Source organism: Myotis brandtii, unplaced genomic scaffold (assembly GCF_000412655.1).
Source record: "Myotis brandtii unplaced genomic scaffold, ASM41265v1 scaffold34, whole genome shotgun sequence".
In the NCBI taxonomy this organism is placed as follows: Eukaryota; Metazoa; Chordata; class Mammalia; order Chiroptera; family Vespertilionidae; genus Myotis; species Myotis brandtii.
This window is the reverse complement of record NW_005363098.1, coordinates 3,138,575-3,162,233: the sequence shown is the minus strand read 5'-3', so window position 1 is coordinate 3,162,233 and position 23,659 is coordinate 3,138,575. Positions and strand designations below refer to the sequence as shown.

The 23,659-nt window shown below is 43.0% G+C and overlaps 1 protein-coding gene across 3 annotated transcripts in view; it reads left to right on the top strand.

Moving 5' to 3' along the window:
* The window catches only part of GATB (glutamyl-tRNA(Gln) amidotransferase, subunit B), an 82,885-nt gene that overhangs the window by 28,357 nt on the left and 30,869 nt on the right, over window positions 1-23,659 (top strand). For 2 of the 3 annotated variants that reach the window (XR_001363125.1, XM_005871413.2), the window contains exons 3-9: window positions 303-416; window positions 2,800-2,998; window positions 3,422-3,544; window positions 12,311-12,424; window positions 13,597-13,681; window positions 14,375-14,419; window positions 16,737-16,926. Coding sequence is in view for 2 of the 3 variants with exons in the window: in XM_005871413.2 (XP_005871475.1) it covers window positions 303-416; window positions 2,800-2,998; window positions 3,422-3,544; window positions 12,311-12,424; window positions 13,597-13,681; window positions 14,375-14,419; window positions 16,737-16,926 (870 nt within the window). In the remaining variant the exon portion in view is untranslated. The remainder of the gene's footprint in view (window positions 1-302; window positions 417-2,799; window positions 2,999-3,421; window positions 3,545-12,310; window positions 12,425-13,596; window positions 13,682-14,374; window positions 14,420-16,736; window positions 16,927-23,659) is intronic. The other variant, XM_014543881.1, reaches the window with a different exon arrangement.

The following is a 23,659-nucleotide window of genomic DNA, read 5'->3' as shown; positions in this document are numbered from 1 at the left end:
GGGGATGTGCCTGCAACCAAGGTACATGCCCTTGACTGGAATCGAACCTGGGACCCTTGAGTCCGCAGGCTGAGGCTCTATCCACTGAGCCAAACCGGTTAGGGCTGCATTTTCTTTTATATATAAAGTTTTCACGGTTCCAGACTAACAGAGTCAGCTTATGAAGTGGAGCTGCCCACACAGAGAACCAGAGAGAATGCCTGTTGAAGGGCCAAATTGAATATTCAGGGAGGATGTCAGTGTGTGGGAGAAGCATTTGTTCAGACTGGATCTGAGAGGAGCTGTGTGTCGTGTTTCCATAGGTTCTCAACAGGAGGTGTGTAGAGGCGGCAGTGATGACAGGCCTGGCACTGAACTGCCACATAAACAAGAAGTCCTTGTTTGACAGGAAGCACTACTTCTATGCAGACCTCCCTGTAAGTATGCTTTGTGATCGCCTTCTGTAAGTTCTCAGAGCTGGGGGGGTTGGAGCAGGGGAGGCGGGCTGTGCCTCACATGTTTCCCATCAGAGGTCTGTCCATCGCAGCAGGAAGGTCTGCCCGACCTGATGAAGGCAGGTGCCCCCCGATGTTTACTAGATTGGATGCAATTGTCCTGATTGCTGACTCCTTGCTTAGCCTCATGCTTCTGGTGGCTCGCTCATAATTGAACGGGGAGTAGAAGAAGCCAGTGTTCCCAGGCTCAACCCAGCCGTGGTGTTTGGCGCTAATTGCCTGTTAGGACAAAAGCTAACTCTGGGGCTGATGCAACGGTAAATGCGGTAAATGTGTACTGTAGTTCTGTAGACACAGCGAGAGCTTTCCTCTTTCAAGTTGAAGTTCCCAATAATAGGACCGTCACCTTTGGAGACATTTCTGTCATCTCACAAGGAGCAAGTAAGTGGACGACAGAAAGCAGAACCATGCGCCTGAAGCCTAGACTTACAACAGGAATTGGCTGAGCAGTAAAGCCAATGTTAACCTGCTTTTTCCTTAAAATTAGAAAGTGTTTTTCTTTTAGAGAAGCCAGTTTTTTTTATAACATTGAACAGAACCAAAACTGCAGTGTTGAATGGGTTTCCCCAAATCATGTTTATTTGATCGGAGCCTCTGATACTAAGTATGGCCCTTCTTCGGATTAAAAAAAACAAAACAAAAAAACCCCACAAAAAATGGCGGTGAGGATATTGCTCCCCATTCTTCTTGAACTGGAGACTGGGGTGAGCTGCTTTTTAGTGGGTGAGAACGGGAGGAGAATTAAATAAAAAATACAACTAGAACCTGAATTCTCCAGCTGCTGCTTGGACCCTCTGGCTGCAGCCTTTTAGCAGATCCTCCTCTTTCAGAGGATGGAGAGCGTGAACTGACATTTTTACATTTTTAAGAGTGATAATCAGTTTGGTTAAGGTGGGGGACTTAGCACTATGGGACTAAAATGAGAAGTTTTGATTATGTGTGTCTTTTTATTCTTTCTGGCCCAGGCAGCTCAGATGACCCAGAGTTAGTCTTGTCAAATATTACATGGACATACTCTTAAAAAAATTCATTATTTATCTGAATAAGCAGTTTATTTAAATTATTCTAATTTGAATTTAAGCATCCTGTATTTTATTTGGCAGCCCTACTCAGAGTTTAATTTTTATAAATTGAAACTTCCTTACTTCCTTTTTGCACAGAGAATGAGTTGGCCTAAAGCAGTGATTCTGAAAGTGTGGTTCCCCGGACCACTAGCATCAGCATTTCCTAGGAACTTGTTAGAAATATAAATTCTCAGGTACCATCCCCAACCTGCAGAGTCAGAAACTCTTCAGGTGGAGCTAGTCTATGTTTTGACCAGCCTTCAATAAAATATATTTAAAAAAAAAAAAAAGAAATATAAATTCTCAGGTACCATCCCAAACCTGCAGAGTCAGAAACTCTTCAGGTGGAGCTAGTCTATGTTTTGACCAGCCTGCCAGTTGATTCTGAAGCAGCTCAAATTTGGAAAATGCTGGCTGGGTGGCTAGGAGCACAGACTGTGGAGCCAGACCATCCAAGTTCAAATCCTGACATTGATGCTTACTAGCTCGGTGACTTGGGGCAAGGCCCTTAATCCCTTCCAGGCCCTGTACCTCTTGCTAGGATTGTTGTGAAGATTAAGAGGTGTACGGTACTGAGAACACAGTGTCAGGGACCCCAGCAAGCTGAAGCAGACGCTTCAGCTGTTACTCTCTGTTCTTCTCCAGTTCTCCCTATTGACCTGCTGTCTCTTTAGCACAGTGGTTCTCAACCTTGGCTGCACATTAGAATCACCTGGGAATCTTTTTAAAATCCTGAATTCTGGGCCTATCCTCCGGAAAATTCTGTTTCTTTTGTTACTAATGTTGTGGACCCACCCCATAACAAAGAAACAGAATTTCTGGAGGATGAGGCCCAGAATTCAGGATTTTAAAAAGATTCCCAGGTGATTCTAATGTGCAGCCAAGGTTGAGAACCACTGCCTTAGAGGCCTCTGACAATGAGATTATTGTTATTCCCCCAAATGGTACTTCAGTAGGGAAGATAGGATTCGGGTTGTTTATTGCACCATTATTTGGGGCAGGGGATGTCCAGGGGGGGTAAATGGGGATAGGAAAGCCAGAAGAGGCCAGGCTAAATTATGGCTGCAAGGCATAAGATAATTTTTCTTCTCCTTTTTCTTTTTCCTTTTTTTTGTTTTGTTTCGTTTTGTTATGTTGTGTTTTTAGGTAAGCCTTTAGTTTTGTGACCTTAAAAGGAATAGTGAACTGGACCCAGCTTTTACTTGTGGACTGGTGACTCTGTAACCCCTGTTTGTGTGCAGGCAGGCTACCAAATTACCCAGCAGAGGCTCCCAGTCGCTGTGAAGGGCAGCTTGGCGTACAGCATCTGTGTGGGGAAGAAGCGGAATCAGGTGATCAACAAGACAGTGAGGATCAAGCAGATCCAGCTGGAGCAAGACAGTGGCAAGAGCCTTCACGATGACCTGCGGTCCCAGACGCTCATTGACTTGAACAGGGCTGGTAGGCTTAGAGATTCTCCATTAGTTTTCCTCACAGTCTCCCCTCTCCCCTCCAGTTTTCCCAAACAAATTGAGGACACAGGCCCAGAAGCCTGACAGGTGGAGATCAGAATATCCACATTGGTACCAACACAGGTGATTAGAGAACTGTGATTACTATTGGGCTTGCTAACAATCCACCCCTAACACGAGACAAACGTAGCCGCCTCGTCAGACCCAACAGCTTGATATCTTAAGCTGACTTTAAAAGAAATGATCCAAAGTTAAAGATTAAAAAGTGAGGAAAGAGAGAGAAGCAATTCTGAGGCTAGGACCCACTTTGAGAGTCCTTCAGTGATGCATGGTTTTCCAAAGACTTCAGCCTAATTTATCTGCTGATCAGATTGGAGAGCTCAGTCAGGCTGACTCTGCCTCTCATTGGTAGGAGTGGGCCTTCTGGAAGTGGTCCTGGAGCCCGATATGTCCTGTGGAGAAGAGGCAGCAACAGCTGTCAGGGAGCTGCAGCTGATACTTCAAGCCCTGGGGACCAGCCAGGCAAACATGGCAGGTACAAGCTCACAAGCAGTGTCCCTCCTATACCTCCTTCCTTTCTGCTTCTCGGGTCTCTGCACTTAAGTTTTATTCTCCATCAGCTGCTTTGAGGTGGTTTACATCCTTTTTCCAGCTTTTTACATTCCTAATTGTTTTGTTTGTGTTTTTTTAGAATTTTCCTTGGATTCTTTTCTGAGCCCCCTAAACACACTAACAACAAGGGTACAGAGGCCCTGGTTCCAACCGTGTGAGATTAGGAGTCACAAGAGTAGATGCTCTGTCTGGCTTCATGCATCAGAATGTTGTGAGGGTTGATGAAATAATGTGTTTGGATGGTTTCACCTTTCTCAGTGAGAAGACACTGTTTATCCAGAATAACTCAGTTTGTGAGAGCTGTGTGGGTGGCACTTCTTTGTTAGTTGATGCCTTTTCTTTTGGTCTTTCTTTTCTTGCTTCTGGAGAATTTTCATCCATGTGCAGCTGAAGCCAAATTATATAAACTATAAGCCAAGGTTATGATTTCACTAAACTTTAACTTTGAGATAAAATCTTCAATTCAATAGAAATTAAGGTAAACAAGAAAACCCACTTGTATCCTTGGGACCAAACAAACTCTGCATTTTAAGTATTTGTACATTTGACATAAGATTACAAGTTCCTGTCAAGTTCAGTTTCTTCATGGCTTGCTCCCTTGGCCCCTTCCTCGTGCTGCTTTGCTGGCCCGGAAGTCCCTGAAAGCTAGTCTCTCCCGTGGTTTTCTTCCTATTTTCTGTTCCCAGAGGCTTTTTAAAAATCTTCTGCCACCAACAGAGCACTCCCTTACAGAGTGGGGAGGGGATACAGATTCTGCATGTACAGTTGTTCATCTGAGATCACTGCAGTGGTGTAGTAGGGTTCTCCAGAGAAACAGGACCAGTGGAATGTGTGTACTAGTATGTTACGCATGTGTGTTTGTATCTAATGACATTTATTGTAAGGAACTGGCTCACATGATCATGGAGGCTGAGAAGTTCCAAGATCTAGTCAGGAAGCTGCGGGAGAGCTCTTGCAAGAGCGCAAGCTCCAGGGGAGCGGATAGGGCAGTCCAGTTCAGGTCCACAGGCCTGAGGACCCTTGGAGAGCTGATGGTGTTCCAGTCTGAGCCAAGTCCAAAGGCAGGAGACCAATATCCCAGCTCAAAGGCAGTCAGGCAGAGAGACTGAATCCCCCCACTCTGCCTTTTGTTCTGTTTAGGCCTCCCATGAATTGAATGGCACCCACCCACAGTGGGGAAGCAGTCTGCTTTACTCAGTCTGTGGATTCAAATGGTAATCTCATCCAGAAGCACCCTTGCAGACACACCCAGAATAATGTTTAACCAAATATCTGGGTACCCCATGACCCAGTCAAGTTGACGTAGCATCAGCCAACACGAGTGGTCACAGTGAGTGCCCGTAAATACCTCTGATAGTGATGATTCGTCTCCCTGCCAGTTTGTGATGCTGTTTACCAACCTTTTCATGTCATGCAATATAGTTGTATTCTACAAAAAAAAGACTTCTGAATTCATAATGCCACATTTGTCACATAAGACATCTTACAAGCAATAAATTGTTATATCTGAGCCCTGGTACAAGTTGAATCTGAAGATAGAACTTGCCTATTTGGTATCTTCCTTAAGCTAATGATTGGAAAAACACTAGCCACATGAGTGAGTGGCTTAAAGGTTAGCTGCCTGCAAGTTTGCTTTAGAGAAACAAGGCTTTGTTTTAGAATAATAAAACTCTCCGTTTTAGATTTATGGCTCATGCTGCTTTTACCCACAGAACATAAGTGAAATATGGGCAGGTTGGATGGTTATTCATTCATGCACTAAGTGTTAATTCTCTGTTGCTTTAAAAAAAAGTTTTTATTATTCCATTCTTCTTCAAAATAACTGATTTCTACCAAACTTATGGAATAATAAACAGGCCACCTGTTAGCTAAGAAGTAACCCCATCTGGGTCCTTGCCAAGAGATAAACCATATCGGCAAGAACGCATCAATTCAGTGACAGCTGAGAGGATTCATTAAATGGCATTTGTGTGATATTTTTTATTGCTTTTAAAAAACCGAAGTTTTGCCCATAGCACAGCAGCAGAGTGGCTGTGGTGGTCCCAAAGTGCTGTGGGGAGGGTCCAAAGTCTGTAGCGTCTGCAGGGGTCAGCCCCGACCCCTTTGCTCTCACCACCATGGGACCACTGTGTTGGCACTGGAGACTGCAGCCTAGGAACTGAGGGCTACTCTGGGGAGGACCAGTGGTCCCCAGGGTGCTTTGGGAATGACTCTTAAATTCCTCTGGGCTGTGATTCAATGAGTTCCTGATAGTTTTGCTGATGAGCATAGACCAGCTCAGCCTGGGTTCCAAAAGTCATTTCTTTCTCAGGGCTGTCTGCCACTGTGAGATCTTCAAAACAGTCTGTTGAGTTGAATTTGTACCTATGTAGACATGCAAAATGTTTCAGTGGTAATAATATTGTTCAGTTTGAACATGTGGCATGTGCTCATTGGTTCACTAAGCATTTTAAAAACTCATTTATCTCATTTAAACTTTATGACAATTCCTGAGAGATGTTTTTATGCCCGTTGTACAGGTGAGGAAAGTGAGGCTTAAGGAGGTTGGGTTATTTGCCCAAAGCTCACAACAAGTGACTGAGCTAGGATTTGAGCCCAGGTATGTCTGACTCCAGGAGCCTTTTCTTTAAGCACTGATCACACTGCCTCCTAGTGGCAACCACAGTAGATAGCTATCCTATATAATAAAAGCCTAATATGCTAAGTGTCCGGTCGTCCGTTCAACCAATCAAAGCATAATACTAATGATATGCTAAGGCTGCTCAACCGCTCGCTATGACGTGCACTGACCACCAGGGGGCAGACGCTCCAACCGGTAGGTTAGCTTGCTGCTGGGGTCCGGAAGATCAGGACTGAGCGAGTCTGGCCAGACACGCCCTGGAGCCCTCCTGCAGTCCCTACCCCACTGGCCAACCTCCCGCATCCCTCCCTGGCCCCGATTGTGTACCAGTGGAGTCCCTCCGCCTGGCCTGCACCCTCGCACAATCCGGGACCCCTTGGGGGATGTCGGAGAGCCAGTTTCGGCCCAATCCCGCAGGCCAGGTTGAGAGACCCCACTGGTGTACGAATATGTGCACCAGACCTCTAGTCTATCATAATTGCCATAGATAACTTTGAAAGATAGTATAGCAGAGCATGGGTACCATGGGTGCTCATGGCACTAAGGTCCCAGATCTGGAATGGAATCCTGTCCTACCACTTCTAGCTATAGGAACCTGGCAAGGTATTTGATTTCTCTGAACCTCACTTTCCACACTTAGAAAAATGAGTTCTCAAATAATTGTGTATGGAAAGGGAAAGGAAGAAACCAAAGAACAAAAAAACCATCCAAGTCTTCAGTTAGTTGGGGCAGCTGGATGGTGTCCCAGAGACAGGGAGATGATTTACTGAGACAGGGACAATTGGGAAAGGAGTAATTCTGTGGGAGAAAATCATTTTGAATGTTAAGTTTGAAATGCCTAAAGGGTGTCTAAGTGGCTTTGTCATTGAACTAGATTGTAGGGAATGAATGTGATAATGTGTATAAAACTTATCACAGGCCCCGACAAATAACCTGTGCTCACTATCTTAGGTATTTTTAACAATAGTAAGTAGTGTTACTTTTACAGAATCACCGCTCATTTTAGATGAATACACTTTGTGAAATGTGGTCACTTTTTCTCATTGTCGAACCTGGTTATTTAAGTTCTGGAGAGTATTCAGTGATCAGAATGAGATAGTTTAATAGACTTCTCACTAAATCCTCAGGCCCCTGCTGCTTACAGAAACAGCTTTCTGTCCTGATGTTATATTTCTGATGTGCGAATGTGTTTCAGGAAAAAATAATGTAACTGTACCATATCACTGTGCTCAGTGGTGTAGTTCTTTGGCTTTGCTGTTACAAATCTCTACTTCTAGAGGGTAGAAATTGAGCTTGATAGCATTCTCATGATATGTGAATAAAGGCCCTCCCTTGGTGTTGCAGAACCTGACTGGTAAGGCTTTTGTACACTTGAGGTGATTTAACTTAATTTGTTTGAAAGGTATTTTGTCTTCACTGGATAGAATGTCTTTTGTTAATGTTTGATGCCATATTTGAATCCAGGCTAGGGAATGCTCTTTCAACACTGCAGGATACTAAGTGATTCCTCTCAGACTTTTCTATAGCATGGTCATCTCTGGGAGAGACGGAAATTCATGCTTTTATTCCATTTCCAAATTAGAGTTCTAAATTGTGAAAGATGGTTTCGTTCTTAAAAGCAAGTGAGGTCCAATTCAGGGTTCCCTGAGTTCCAACAAAGTTGTCTCTCAAGTATTGAAATTTGGTTGAGTAGAGCTCAGCATACTGTGGAAGTTTTCCTTTGAGCTACATGGGCCTTTCAGATTATTCCAGCTGTAATTTAGTCCTACTTAGACGCAACTTTAGAATTTATCAGGAACCTGCTGTGAGACAGTAACCAGTCCACTTACTCATTGCTCAGGAAAACACCATAGTTTTGGCTTGTTCAATAAGGTATTAATTTATTGAACAATTACTATGTTCCAGACCCAGCTCTGGGTTCTGAATATAGCCATGCAAAGGATATTCACAAGCTTATGTTCATGAGGAAGGAAAATTCATTAACAAATAAAACAAAAGCAATTATAGTGATGAGTGCATTAAGGAAATAAATAGGGTGTCAAGGAAATTGAAGGCCTCTCAGGGGAGGCAACATTTATTTGAGACTTGAAGAATGAGTCCAAGCCCAGGCAGCATAGAGGGAGGGAATGAGCATTCTAGGAAAACGCTAAGGCAAAGTCCCTGCATGAGAAAAATCTCAGGATATGCTCGGAGTTAGCATAGTTAACAGCCACTGCAGGGAAAGCATAATGAGAGGCGAATGCAGCATCAAGTGAGGCTTGGGATAGATTACCGGTAATGGCAGGAAGTTGTTTGGGTTTCATTCCAAGTGCAGTGGGAAGCCCTCAAAGGGCTTTGAAGCAAGGGAATGACTTAGTCTTAGTCTATGTAACATTTTAGAAAAAACACTCTGTCTGCTTTGTGGAAAGTAGACTCAGAAGGGTAAGAGGAAGGAAGACCAGGTAAAAAGCTTGTCATCATTCAGATGGAAGATGATGCTTTTGTGGACAGGGCTGCTATCAGTAAAAATGAAAAGATCAAGACAGATAGGTTCAAGATGGCTTTTTGAAATAAGAGGATTTGTTAACAGGCTGGAATGGAAGCCAAGGGACAAGAAGAAATCAAAGATGCCTTTTAGGAAGGCTGAGGAGCTAGGTCAGTGATGGTGAACCTATGACACGCGTGTCAGAGGTGACACGTGAACTCATTTTTTTGGTTGATTTTTCTTTGTTAAATGGCATTTAAATATATAAAATAAATATCAAAAATATAAATCTTTGTTTTACTATGGTTGCAAAGATCAAAAAATTTCTATATGTGACACGGCACCAGAGTTAAGTTAGGGTTTTTCAAAATGCTGACACGCTGAGCTCAAAAGGTTCGCCATCACTGAGCTAGGTGGTGGTGCTATTTATTGAAATTGCAAAAGTGAGGACAAGAATGGCTTTTGTGGGGTTGGGGGGCAAGTCAGGATTTAGTTTCAGAAATTGAAATACCTTTAAGACCTCCAAGTAGAGGTGTCAAGTAGACTTTGGATATCAATGAGGAGCTCCGAATAGAGTTCTGGGCTGAGGAGATCAATTTAGGAGTCATCAGCAATAGATGGTATATAAAACATATACCCCTACAGCAAGAGTATAAGCAAAGAAGACAGTCCTAAGAGTTTGAATGGGAAAGAAAGCACCAGCAAATAAAGTGGAAATGGAATCTCCCAGGGTGGCCGGAGGGAAATCGAGAGCACTTAAGGCTGCAGGAGCTGAGAGAGGACGCTATTTCAGGAAGGAAGGATTAGTCAGTATGTCATGTGTGGCTGAGGTATCCCATAAGGGGAAGAGAGAACATGTCCTTTGTCCACTGGATTTGGCGGCAGGAGGTTGTTGGTGACTTTGTGTAGGCATTTTCCCAGAGGAGGAGATAGAAGCCAAGCTGAGCTGGGTTTAGAATTAAATGGGAGGTGAGATCATGGAGACAATACGTGCAACAAACAAAACTTGTTTGCGACGATTTGTTGAAAGGAAAGTAGAGAAATGGTAGCTGAATGACGGAGAGAGAATTGGATTCAGGAGAGCAGGGCTTTGGTTTTGGGTTTTGTTTTTTTAATGAAAAATATTACATATGTATATATCAGAAGTAGTGCTGAGAAAGGGAGGTTAATGACTGATGTGAGAAGGAGGTGACTGAAAGAGTGATGTCCTTGGGAAGGCAAGAGTGGTGGGAATATAAAAGCTGGGCCCATTTTTAAAAGGCCTGCCATTCTGGTCTTAAAGATAAGATTAGTTCAAAATACACTGTAGACATGTGCTAGATCCTGTAGTATTGGTTGTGTACGTTCTAATAATGCAGGGGAGCCAGCAGTGGAGGCCAGCTTATTGATAAGGGGTTTTAAGGAGAAGGTGGTAACACTCAAGTGGGACCTTGAAGGATGAGCAGAGGTTGAAGAAGGGACAGTCACACTGATGAAGAGAGTGCGTGGGAGCCAGCAGTGCAGACAGGAACTTGTATGAAGAGAGCTCCCCTGATTGGAGGAGAGCTTTCTCATGGAATGCCTAGTGGGGAAATGAGGGTAGTGTCAGCCAAGACCAGATGAGGGCTCTTGAATACCAAGCAGAGGAGACGAGTCGATCCAATAGGAGCTGGCTGTGCACTTGAGCAAGCAAAGGGAATGCTGAACATGACTTTGTGGGAGGATGAAAGTCAGAGCTGTACCCAGGTGGCTGGACAAGGAGGGGTTGAGGGGTTGGTTGCTGTATTAAAAGTCTAGATGCAATTCTGTCATCTGGGCTTGAAGCCCCGAGGCCTCAGGCGGGGGTGGCAACAGTGGAAATGGAGAGGTAGTAACAGGTATGAGGAATATTTGGAGGGAAGAACTGATAGGATTTAGTTATCAGTTTGGATATAAAGGACAAAGAAAACAAAAGCAGAAGATGACTTCAAGGTCCCCAGACAGAGAGTCTGATGATGTCAGGAATAGTTGGAACTTTTTGAGATTTGGGTAAGCACAAATTGTCCAAAAGGAGCTACAGGATTTTGTAAAAGTCTTGAGATGTCCAGACTGGAGACATAGAGTAATTTCCAAACTGAAAGGCACCTGTTCCCTGACTGTCAGCATGGGGGGAGTTGCATTAGCAGGGAGGGTGAGCTCTTCCCTTTCCTGTGGGAATGAGTGAAGAGCTGGGCAAGCAGCAGCCTGCCCTTGGTCTCCAGCTTGGAGAGTGAGCCCCACAGCCCAGCTCTGAGGCAGTGACAGAGACCAGTGCCTAGGGCAGTGATGGCGAACCTTTTGAGCTCGGCATGTCAGCATTTTGAAAAACCCTAACTTAACTCTGGTGCCGTGTCACATATAGAAATTTTTTGATCTTTGCAACCATAGTAAAACAAAGATTTATATTTTTGATATTTATTTTATATATTTAAATGCCATTTAACAAAGAAAAATCAACCAAAAAAATGAGTTCGCGTGTCACCTCTAACACGCGTGTCATAGGTTTGCCATCACTGCCCTAGGGTCTCCTTTCTTGGCATGGAATTTATTCACACCATTTAATTATTTTAATATGTATTTGCTATGGAATCTGGGAAAATTCATTTCTTTATTCAGCCTATCAGAACACTTAGGTTTGGCAGATTATTTTTCAATTTAAAAACCTGCCTACGAAAATAAAAATTCAGCATCTTGTCTTCTTATTCTGTCCCATTTTAAATATTGTAAGTGAAATTGGGAAACAGAATTTGAGCTTTACTTTGTAGGGTATAAGACCTAAGTGTTTCTTAACTTCACCTCCCTATTTGTCTTGGAACTTTGCCTCCCTCTCCTCCTCAAGAGCCTCTTAGTCCTCTCCACAAAGCACCTGCTTCCTTTTGGGTTATTACTCCTAATCTAAAGGGGCTTTCAGGGTCAGAGAAGGTCCTCCCAGGTTGGGGACACCTCCCTCTGAGTCTCACGACAGACTCCGCGTCTAAACAGCTCTGTCCACTGCAGCAGATCCTTACCGCAGCCAGAGAGGATTCAGAGTCCTGTCTAGAAGGAGGGGATTGTTACAGTGCCGGAGGAGGGAAAATGCCCAAGTTCTGCTCTCGCCCTTGAGCTTTAAATTCTCAAGGACTCTCTTATTAATCTCCCAGAATCACTGTTGGAAATCCCCATTCCTTTGGAGAGCATGTAGGGTTATCAGATAGTCATTTCTGAGGCCTTCCCGACAAACTAGCTCTGACATTTTGAAAAAAGCTTGAGAATAGAACTGCTGAGTAAATCTCCATTTTAACAGTGTGCTTTTTTTTTTACTTGGCACAAAAGGAATGAGATGTCCCCAGCTGGTGTATCCAGAATTTCTCCTCTCTCTGCGTGTGCACAAGTGCACACAAATACATACATATACATGCACACACTTGAGATGCTTTGGGGCCAGGATTCTCTTATGCAGACAGAAGTGCCAGTCATGTGCTTCAGAACCAATGTTCCTTCTCTAAGGTTAGGTTGCTATCACTAAAAAGCAAGTAGAGTTAGATATTGCTTGCCTAGACACTTTCCTGCCTTTTAGACCATGTTGCCTCAGAGAATTTCTAAAGAATTGTCTTTTTTTCTCTTTTCAGAGGGCCAGTTGAGGGTGGATGCTAATATATCTGTGCATCGCCCTGGGGAGCCTTTGGGTGTTCGAACTGAAGTGAAGAATCTCAACAGTGCCAGGTTCTTGGCCAAAGCAATAGGTGAATGTCAGCTGTTACTCCTAATTGTACCTCTCTGTGTCCATTATCTATTGCTGTGTAACAAACTACCCCAAACCTTAGTGGCTTGTATAGTAACTTTCAGTTTCCATGGTTTTTTGCACTTGTGCACTGGGTGGTTTTGCGGCTGTCCTGCCTCAGCTCCTTGATGTGACTGTGGAAGCTGGCAGCCCTTTGGGGCCTTGGTGCTGGATGTATGCTAGGCTTCTCTATCCACTTGGTCTTTCTTCATTTGCTTGCCTAGCCTGGGCCTTCTTGTGTGGCTTCGGGGGATTCCAGGGAAGAACTCTTGATAGGCAGCAGTTCTAGACCTGCGGTCACTGGGCCTAGATAGTGGAGCCAGCCCTTTTTCTACCAAGCTGTGTAACCTGCACTGGGTCATTTAATCTCTCTGAACCCAAGTTTTCTCAAAAAGGGAGAGAGTAGAGTTTAATAAAAGACCCTTTTAAGCACCATAATTCTATGAAGGCAACAAAAAGAAAATACAATGTACAGTAGTCCCCCCCTTATCCACAGAGGATATATATTCCAAGACTCCCCATGGATGCCTGTAGCTGTGAATAGTACCCAAACCCTATACTATGTTTTTTTCTATACATATCTATGATTTAATTTATAGATTAGGCACAGTAAGATTAACAATAATAAGTAATACTAAAATAGAATAATTATAAAACTATACTATGATAAGTTATATGGATGTGATGTCAGTCTGTCTTTCTTAAAATATCTTATACAGTACTGTACGCACCCTTGACTTGTGATGATGTGAGATGATACAATGCCTAGTGCAGTGAAGGAGGTGAACGACATAGGCACTGTGATGTAGCCTTAGGCTACTGTTGACCTTCTGAGGATACATCAGAAGGAGAATCCTCCCCTTTGAGTCATCCTGGGTCATATGTTGATGGTTGGATGTCAGGAGCACACATTGTCTGAGACTGAGGAAATTTAACCTTGGACTGTGGTTGAATTCAGGTATCTGAAACCAGAGAGTGAAACCATGGATAAGGAGGGAGTTGCATAAAGGAAGAATTATTATATATGATTCTGTTGACTATTTTTTGTTAAATATTTAAAAAGTTTTTTAAAAATTGCTTGGCTGGATGAAAGGAATAAAAAAATATGTTACTAAATTACTGTGTTTTTCTTAGACTATGAAATTCAGAGGCAAATCGAAGAACTTGAGAATGGAGGAGAAATTCTGAATGAAACTCGCTCCTTTGATTACAAGCTGGGGTGAGTCTGCATTGACAGACGTCTTGAGTGCAGCTGGGTGGGACTCCAGTCTGGGCTCACCGCAGATCAGCCATGTGACTGTGAAAAAGGTGCTTAGCTTCTCTGCAGTTCCATTTCCTCATTAGTAAAGTTAGGAAAATACTATGTCCTACGAGGTTATAATACACCCCGCAGGGCTGGTAAAAGGTTTAAACTGAACCAGTTACATAGTGCTTAGTCCTTGGTCCTGGCTCTTCCCTTGCTTCCAGGTTACCTGCTTTGCGGCAAGAATTTTTATTTCCTCAAATTCTATCAGACGAAAGCTCTACCAATTTAAGCTAGAGGTAGAAGAAAGTTTAGAGCTGGTCATAGAGGTTCCTTTTTTTGTTTAGATAACATTGACTTTAATTTTCTAAATCAGAAATTTTGCAGTCTTATACTTTTAGCAGAAGATCAAACAAAGTGCAAAAGCCTAGACTTAGAGCTGGTTAAAAGCTGGAAGCATTGAAGCAATTTCTTTTTTTTTAATTAGCATTCTAAACATTTTTCTTTTTTAATATTATTTTTAATGTATTCATAAAATGTCTCCCAAGGAAAGCTGAAGAGCTTGAATCTGCCTGTGCCCCTTATTGACAGGGAATCCCCTCTCTGCGTGTGTGCCAGCCAGTGCCGCATGCAATATTCATTTAATGTTTTCTTACTTAACTATTGTAGATGCACCGTGCCGATGAGAGACAAAGAAGGAAAGCAAGACTACAGGTGATTACTCCCCTTATCAAAACAGCTTTGTGTATTTGGGGTTAGGGGCGTATTTCAAATCCACTAATAATTTTTAGGAACCACTTTTTGTTATTGTTGCCTGATGGAAAATCTAGACTTCCTCTTTTATTGAATACTGAGAGAAAGAATAGATTCTTAATTGGGTTGCCTTGGAATGACTTATTAGATAGGATTCAACTGTTGGAAGATGCTTGCTCCCCCACTTCTGTGTGAGAGTTGCTATAATTCAGGGGTGGGGAACCTTTTTTCTGCCAAGGGCCATTTGGGTATTTATAACATCATTCACAGGCCATACAAAATTACCACCTTAAAAATTAGCTTGCTATATTTGGTCAAACCTTTAATTAACTCACCCCTTGTGCCTTGGCAGGGCCAGACCAAATGATTTCCCGTCCCTTGTATGGCCCTTGAGGGCTGGACATTCCCCACCCCTGCTGATTGAACCCAGAAGATGGCAGTTGAGGATAGGTCCTAGCCTGTTCTTATTCCTACATTCAGTAACAAGTTCAATAAGGCACTGAAGTTCCTTGAGAAGAAATGAAAAAAGAGATGTATATGCTCCTGGCATTTCCCTTCAAACCTCAGGTGATGCTGTTTAATTGATAAGTTGGACTTAATATGAGATTCAGAAATAAAGCAAGAAATAAAGATACGCTTAAGCTAACTTAAACCTTTCATTTATTTCCCCATTGAGTTTAGCTGATTGCAAAGGTTGAAGTGTTACACATCAAAGTTGTTGAGGGTAGCCCACTCTCCTTCATTATGTGCAGAAAGATGTAGTAAGAGCAGCTCCTGCTGTCAGTGAGGGACAAGTGTGGTGTCATGTGGGAAAGAAGCAGCTCATAAACCCTTAGAGTGAACTTCACCTCAAGGACGCCTCTCATGGTGTCTGAATGGCTTTAATTACTGTGATCTTCTGGGTTCAGTCTGTTCTTCTCAAGAACGTTTGTCTTCCAGTGTTGCCCCCACTCTGTTTCTGCTGCTTTCTGACCGAGCATGGAATAGAGTTAGAGTTTAGCTAGTGGCTTTAGCTCAGTCCCCAGGTTAATAGACAGGAGTCCCTCTTACCTTCAGAAGTCGGATTGATTCATAGCACAGATCTGGCATCAAGGTGATGGGTTGCTTGCACTTCAATCTGTTACCTCGGAGTCACCATTTGTTCTGCGTTTCCTGCATCTGCATAAACCCTTTGACAGGTATAAGCAGAGAGAAAATGATCGATGCTGGAATAATACGGAGGGATTATATGCAGTGGTGCAGCTTTCACATTTTAAAAATATTAACAATTTTTAGAGCAGTCTTAGGTTTATTGCAGAGTTGAATGGAATTACAGAGTTCCTCTATGTTCCATGATATGTACCACATACCATGTACTTGTCCTTTCCCCCATAGTTTTCTCCTGCATATATATGGAATGTGGTACATTTGTTACAATCAATGAACTGAAATTGATACCTTATTATTAACTAAAATTCATAGTTTACATTAGGGTTCACTCTTTATGTTGGACATTCTGTGGTTTTGGACAAATGTATAAAGACATGTATCCACCCTTACAGTGTCATACATAGTTTCACTGTCCTAAAAATCTTATCTGTACTTAACTCACCCCTCCTCCTCTCTCTCCCCTCCATTCATTGCTTCTGCTTCTCAAGAAAATGTTTTCTTATTCTTTGACTTTTCGTTAATTACACAACTACAAAAAATAGTGAAAATTTTAAAAGGGGGGAAGTCATCTATCTTTCTCCCTAATAAGTTGTTCTTGTTTGCTCATATGTCTTCATGAATATACTAGAGGCCCAGTGCAGAAATTCGTGCACGGGTAGGGTCTCTAGTGGCTGCCAGCCGGGGCCTCCCTTCCCCTGCTGCTGGCTGCTGGCCAGGGCCTTCCTTCGTTCGCGCCACCCCCTGGTGGTCAGCACACATTATAGCGAGTGATGGAACTCCCAGTTGGTCGAACTCCCGAGGGGACACTTTGCATATTAGGCTTTTATATATAGGTAGATACTTTATCCACGAGTATGCATCACAGCATGTCATGAACGGTGCTGTGCCTTTTTCATTCATCACTAGTTCATAAGCATGGGAATCAGCAGGGTTGGTGTTTCTAGCTGTGGTTTACACTTGTGCACAGATTGGTTCCCAGGAAACAAGGGGCCAATGTTGATATTGTAAGATAATAGAAAATATATGCAGGTGACATGGCCTCTCTATACAGAAACTTTCCTATGGATAATTGGGTTTTTCTTATCAAACTAAATACATCAGTGTCAGACCCTGTATCCTTTCTGCCTAGGTTTATTCCCGAGCCCAACCTGCCTCCCCTGCTACTCTACGACTCAGCCTCTCTGCCTGCTGGCGTGGACCCACAGCAAGTGATCAATATCGACCAGCTTCGAGAGCAGCTCCCTGAGCTCCCCAGTGTGACCCGGGAGAAGCTCGTCCAGCAGTATGGGATGCTGCCGGAACACAGCCTCACCTTGCTGGTAGGTGTGGATCAGAGGCTTGAATAAGCCAGCTCAGCAGTTGGGGAAGGCTGTACATTGGGCTCTGATGGAGCGGGCGGATTGCCTCCGTTGTACGAAAGATGCTCCTGGGCAGAACAAGGCTTGATAACCTTCGCTCACTCCCCTTCATGATAAATGCGCCTCATAAAACCGGAAGCATAATCTCATATCTCTTGTCTCCTGTGTAGAAAGGAGCGGCTGCTCAGAGCAGCAGTGGAGGCTTCTTGAAGAGCAAATGTTATGGGCGAGCGTTTTCCCCTGTGTCTGTAGGACAAAGGAAAATCTATGTATAGAGTTTCCAGCAGTATTGAACCATGACAGGGCCTGGCAGGAAGTTAGGTTCTCAAAACCCAGCCAGTTGTTTTACCAAGTGTAGAAGAAAACATTTATTCTACACGACATGCTGAAAACTCTGACTAAAAATATCGGTCCTTTGAGGCTTGAGGATGCGTCTGAAAGAGGCATGAGAGAATCTGACACCATTGAGGTCTGTGTAGGGATTTTCCCATCCTTTTCACTGCTGCTAGGGGCTTTGCAGTCTTCTTCGTCATGGCAACATGAAAGTGATCCGGCACCAGTGAGTATAGCGTTCTGTCACAGTTGTCTTCTTGTCTGTCGGGGAGGAAGCAGAGCATTCTGTTGCTGCTGCTTTTAGGGACCAGGTGTATGCCACACTTATCTTTTGGGGCAGCAGAATCTAGCGAAATTCTGGATTTTTGCAATTTAATTGACCAATAATAAATATCTGGGGATGTTAGGATATACACATTTCTATGTAAATTTATACAGTTCAGTAACAGCAACCAGCCATTTCTGATGCAAGGTAGGCAATCAAATGTTTGTTGAATGAATGATTTTTCTCTTTATTGTCTATAAATCAGTTAATTTGACAAGTATCTACAGTGTCATGTGAAAACTCCTTTTTTACTACCAATAATGATTAGGCATGATCTTTTTTTTTTTTTTTTCATTCCATAGGCATAGTTGAGCATTGTTTCTTATAGGCTGTCTGTATATTTTACTCCTGCCTCTGTGGCTCCTATGTTGCTGTATTTTGATTATTTATTGGTGTGTCTTGCTCAGCACCTTGAAGGCAAGGACGGTTGCATCCTTACCCTCCCCGTTCCTCAGCATGGTGAGCACAGCAGCAGTGCCTAAAGCCACATCTGTGTATGAGTCTGTTAGCCAGCATCTCGTACAGAACACCTTTCACTTGCATTTTTCCTGAGTTGATTTAACAGAACTGAGATTCAGTCTTTCACATATTCCCCACCATCTTGATCACTTGACTTTTCAGAAAAAAAAACTAAATTCCCAGAATAAAAACAAAATGCTAAATTTCCATCCTGCATTTTCTGACGTATTGCCAAATTCTGTAGGGGATTGGAGGACAAGGGCCAAGACTACTCCGCCTGCAGACATCAGTTACCTCTCACCACTTGGCGTCCTGCCAGGTGGACAGAGGCCACTACTGGAGGTAGTGAATGATGAACCTGGGTTACTTGGCCATGTTTTTTCCAAGACTGATTTCGGAGAAGAATCCACTTACCATTCTACTATTTGCGGGTATCAGCTTCTTCATGAGAGAAGTGAAAGGACCCTTCTGCATCTTCTCTCGAGACTATGGCTCATTCTCTGAGGCACTGTCTGAAAACAGATGCTCCCTCCAGAGAGCATCTCCATAGGATTGTCACCCTCCGCCTCTGAGGAGCATGCTATGTGTTCTCCGAGGGCAGGACATTTTCACACTCCTGTTTGTGTCCCTGCCTCCCCTCTTGTGTCCTTCCTGGTGCTAGAACCCAGGAGTCCTTGAGTAAATGTTTGCTGAGGGGTGGCAAGTCTGTTTTCATAGTGGAAGGCCCCTTTAGGGAAACTTACCTTTGATCTATTTAGTTCAACACTTCATTAGCATCTCCTATGTAGCAGGTACTGAGCCAGAGCCAAAGTTTCAAAAAAAGATGTTTTCTTTGCTTTCTGAGAGCTTATTTATGGGCACACACTACAGGTACCCAGCCCCTGGGACAGGTTGCAGAATATAATGTGTAATGTGGAAGGGAGCGCGGAGGAGGTGGTGATTGCCATGATTAGGACAAAAGGGGAAACCCTCAAGAAGAAGATGATTTCTTGAGCCATTTTTGAAGGGACTCATTTTTTGATATCTTAAAAATATGCATATTTTTATAGCTTGAAAATAGCATGAGGTGATTTGGGTTTTTTAAGGGCTGTTACTTGAAATCTTCAAGATGGGGAAGAAGAGACTTGATAGGAATGGAAAGAGAATGATTCAGACAAATTAGGCATCCTGAGCTCTTTATGACTTTGTAATCATTGGAAGCTGAGTTACTCATAACATATCCGACAATGATATGTTCGTGTTTTTCTCTGCCTTCATCAGAAACAACAGATTGCTGAGAAGGGCAGATGCACAAATCTAATGAACCATCTTTTCAATTTAAAGAGTGCCCAGGAGTATTCATTAAGTAAATAGCAGTGGTGGAGGTGTGCTTTGCAGAGCTTCAGCTGCATGCTCCCTGCCTTCGCGTTGCTTATTAAATTAAGCATTGAGCACATACCCGCCCCACACACACATGCCTTACCCACAAATAATAACTTCAGAATTTAACTCTAGTCTTTAATTTATCTTGTCATTTTACTGTGAGATAAGCACTGAATTATTTATGGTTAACTTATCCTTGATATTTATAGAATTCCAGTATTGTATCTCAACATCCAGCCAATGGCTGCACATAGTAGGCACTCATTGGATATTTGTTCAGTGAGGGGAGGATGGAAGAGCAAATGCATGGGATACTAGAACAGGGTTCATGAACTACTTCTTCCCGGGAGAAGTAGTGTTTCTGGTAAAAGCACCCATTTCCAAAGGTCAGATACATAAGCCACCCTTTTGACAACCAGCAAATCGTGGCATGATACCTGTGTCACTGAACTCTGGTGAGGAGAACTGGATTGCCACTTCATGCCACCTGAGACAGGTACAAGTCACTTGGTCTCTCTGACTCATTTTTTGAACTAGTTTCATTAGGACATGAAATCAAGTCTACATTCTGATTTTCTCCTTTAAAGCCTCCTGATATTCCCCTCCCAACAGACACCTGTCTTACTTTTTAGGTGACTGGAGGAAAAAATAGTATCTTGCTCCACCAGAAACTTTACCCTAGTTAGCTAACCTTGCTTGCCTAACTTAGGTCAAACTGCCTTGATTTCTGACCTCATTTGTAAGGACTCAGGAGTAGAAATGTGGAAGCTGAGATTCAGGTATTAGAAAAGGAAAGTTCTAATAGCATAGCAAGCCTTTCTCTGAGTCAGTATATCCAAGAGTAATTATTAGAATGATCGAGATTATATGCATGTGCATTTTTCTTGGCAAACAATCCCAGGGTGATCTCTACGGGGGCATCTCTTCCTAAACTCTGCCTTCCCTGACTCAGCGAATGCAAACAAATTGCAGTCATCTGCCTAAGCAGCACATAAAGTAGGCTGTTCACTTACAGTCCAGTCTGCATTTTACAGCGGCCCACTTTTTAATCTACCCCACAACATCCCTCTTAGGTGCATAGAGTTGTTCCACCCATTCTACAAGTGAGGAGACATCACCTCTGTGGCTGAGTATAAAGCATTAAGTAACTTTCCCAAGCCTGTGGGGGAGCCAGGGTCAGACCGGGGTCAGACCGGCTGACTTCAGGGCCCAGGCTCTTCATCTGTAAGCTCTACTGCCTGCCTGTACGCATAATGTGCCACATGCAAATAGAGATAATGTTTCAAGTTGTTTGCAGTTTTAGATCACTTAATAGAGAAAATAGAATTTTTACTCTTGTCAACATTAATACTGTGTCAGTCCCACTAAAGCTTCATGAAGCACAGTCATAAAAAAACATCAGTTCATTTCAAACTTTGACCACCCCTCTTATTTTTCAAGATAATAAATAGAAAGTGCTGTCTACTAAGTTTAGTGAAAATCAGTCAACTCCAAAGAAAAGCAGAAAGTATGTCCACTTTTCAAGTAGAAAACTTCAGTCAGAGTAGAAATGCAAGCTTTCCTATGCAGCTTTGTTTTCTAAACTTTCTCCATTAGATACTTGGCTCCTTCTGACTGAATCATCAAGAAGGGTCCAGGTAGGGCCAAGTGCATGGGGCTTGTGGATTTTGTGGGATGATCTTGCCTAGAACCTCAAGTTACGCAGCTCGGCACATGTGAGGAATGACATAAGGTCACGGTGACTGGCTGTGAATGAAATTGGTAGGCAGAAAAATTTCAGTCTCCTGTGTTATGGGAGGAATGGTATAACATCCCCAACTTAGTGTTTTTTGAGAGCCTGCTGTACTCGTTACATTCCCTTGCTATTGTCAACCGAGAGCTTTTATCTTTTCCATGTTGCTTTTAACTCTTGGGTAGCCCTACAAGGCAGTAGATTAAAATACCAACTAAGAGACAGACAGTCTTGATTCCAGGTCTCCTGTCTGACACTAGGAGCTGGGAGGGTTCTGCAGAGGTAACTGGAGCTGAAAGAGGAAGGGAATGACTTGCTTACCCCAAAGATGATAGGCACAGCAGAACCTCACTGAATCTTAAAAAAAAAAAAAAGTCTAAATACAGCCAAGCAAATTCCCAAGGATATGCTGCCAGAGCAAAGAATGCTGCTAACACACTGAGAACCATGCAGGGCAGATGCCAAGAAAAGCCCAGCATGGCCCAGGGAGGCTGTAGGAAAACACGATGGGGCCATTCACATCAGGGGCCTGTGCTGCCACACATGTGTGCCTGTTCTCGTATGCAGCTTCAAGAAGTGTAGGAGTCTTTGAACAACTTCATTTTCCCCAGCTGGTTATTCCCCGTTTAAAGTCATAATCCTTTGTTTCTGACATCATAGAAAGGTTAAGGTGTCTCCAAGGGACAAAGAAACAGCAGTGATATCATGACTATGGTTGATTGTTAAATGGATTGTTTTCCAAGAGTTTTGTTTTGAGTCTCTAGTAAGCTTGAAATGGCCTGGTTTTTTTTCTGGATAAATTGCCTATAAAATAATTTCCCTTGGTAAATATGTATATATCCCATAGGCAGTGCTGCTTTAAAGCTAATAGTTTGAAAAAGCATCTGAAACCATATTGACTGGTTTTAGACTGCCCAAACTTACTGAGGAGCAAATACTCACCCTCTAACTCAGCCGTGGGCAAACTACCCGTTTGAAATGAATAAAACTAAAAAAAAAAAAGACCGTACCCTTTTATGTAATGATATTTACTTTGAATTTATATTAGTTCACACAAACACTCCATCCATGCTTTTGTTCCGGCCCTCCGGTACAGTTTAAGAACCCATTGTGGCCCTCGAGTCAAAAAGTTTGCCCACCCCTGCAACTCCTGATGAAGGAAATTCCATTTGCTCAACATTGTCACCCACCATATTTCAGCTCTGTTCAATTTTCGAAATTGATTTAATTCTTAATAACATCGCATCCAGTGCTTGCCAGTTTTGGGTGCTTTCACAGTTAGTCTATGCACTGTGAAAAATAACCAATATTTTGTTCTGGTAAAGTTGAATAAAAAGATGTATCTTCCACACAGCCAGCATGGCTCAGTGGTTGAGCATCAACCTATGAACCAGGAGGTCACGGTTCGATTCCCAGTCAGGGCATATGCCCAGGTTGCGGGCTCGATCCTCAGTGTGGGTGTGCAGGAGGCAGCCGATCAATGGTTCTCTCTCATCATTCATGTTTCTATCTCTCTCTTCCTCTCCCTTCCTCTATGAAGTAAATAAATCGATACATATTTTAAAAAGATGCATTTTCTAACTTCACTCATGCAAAACCAGCAGTTCATTTCAGATGTAAGTGATAGGCTTCCATAGATAAGGACCTCAGCTCAGAGACATTTGATCCTCAAGGACTGCCCACTGGGGCAAAGTGCAGGGAGGAGTGAAGGTCCCGAGTGCCCAACCTCGGGAACTCAGGTGCTCTGTCCTTAATCCATTCTGAAGCCTGATTTCCTATTTGTGCAATAATTTCCTTTGGGGGCAGTAAACAGAAGGCTGCTGTTAAGTAGCACACACTCCCTCCATTTGGGCCCACTGGGCAACAGTGACTTTAAGGACATTGAAATGTGATTACAGTCAGAATTGATTGCTCAACAACATGGTTTTGTGTCCCATTCTTGCAGATATAGTCATCTAATTATGCCTGTCTGCTGTCGATTTTTATTCCTGAATTACAGAGATTTTGATTATACAAGGGCAAGTCTTATTTCCAAGTTGGTTTCCCTCAACATCTCTCTTAGAGTTGATGCATCTCAGAGAATATAAACTTATTTTCACATTAGGCTGAGCCAGCTGTAGGTGAGAACACTTCCTGAATAGAACCCGGACTCTGAGTTGAACTCAGATATGTATACTCTCCAGATTTGCTGGGAACAGAGCACAAGTGAAATGTTGGGATCAGAGTTTTGCTCAGATTTTAGGGGTCCCCAAGCCCTGCTGGGAACATGACTTGGGGGTGGAAATTGTGGGGACCAAAAGAAGACTATAGAACTCCCTAGTTGTGTATTCCTTGAGAAAGACTAGAGGGTATACCCTGTTTCTGGGTCAGTTTCAGAACTAGAGATCCCTATATTCTTAAAAGTGGCAATGATAATTCAGGATTCTGGCTTCCTCCTTACATACTCACGTGGAAAATGGTATCCCCTAAGCCAGCCTCACACC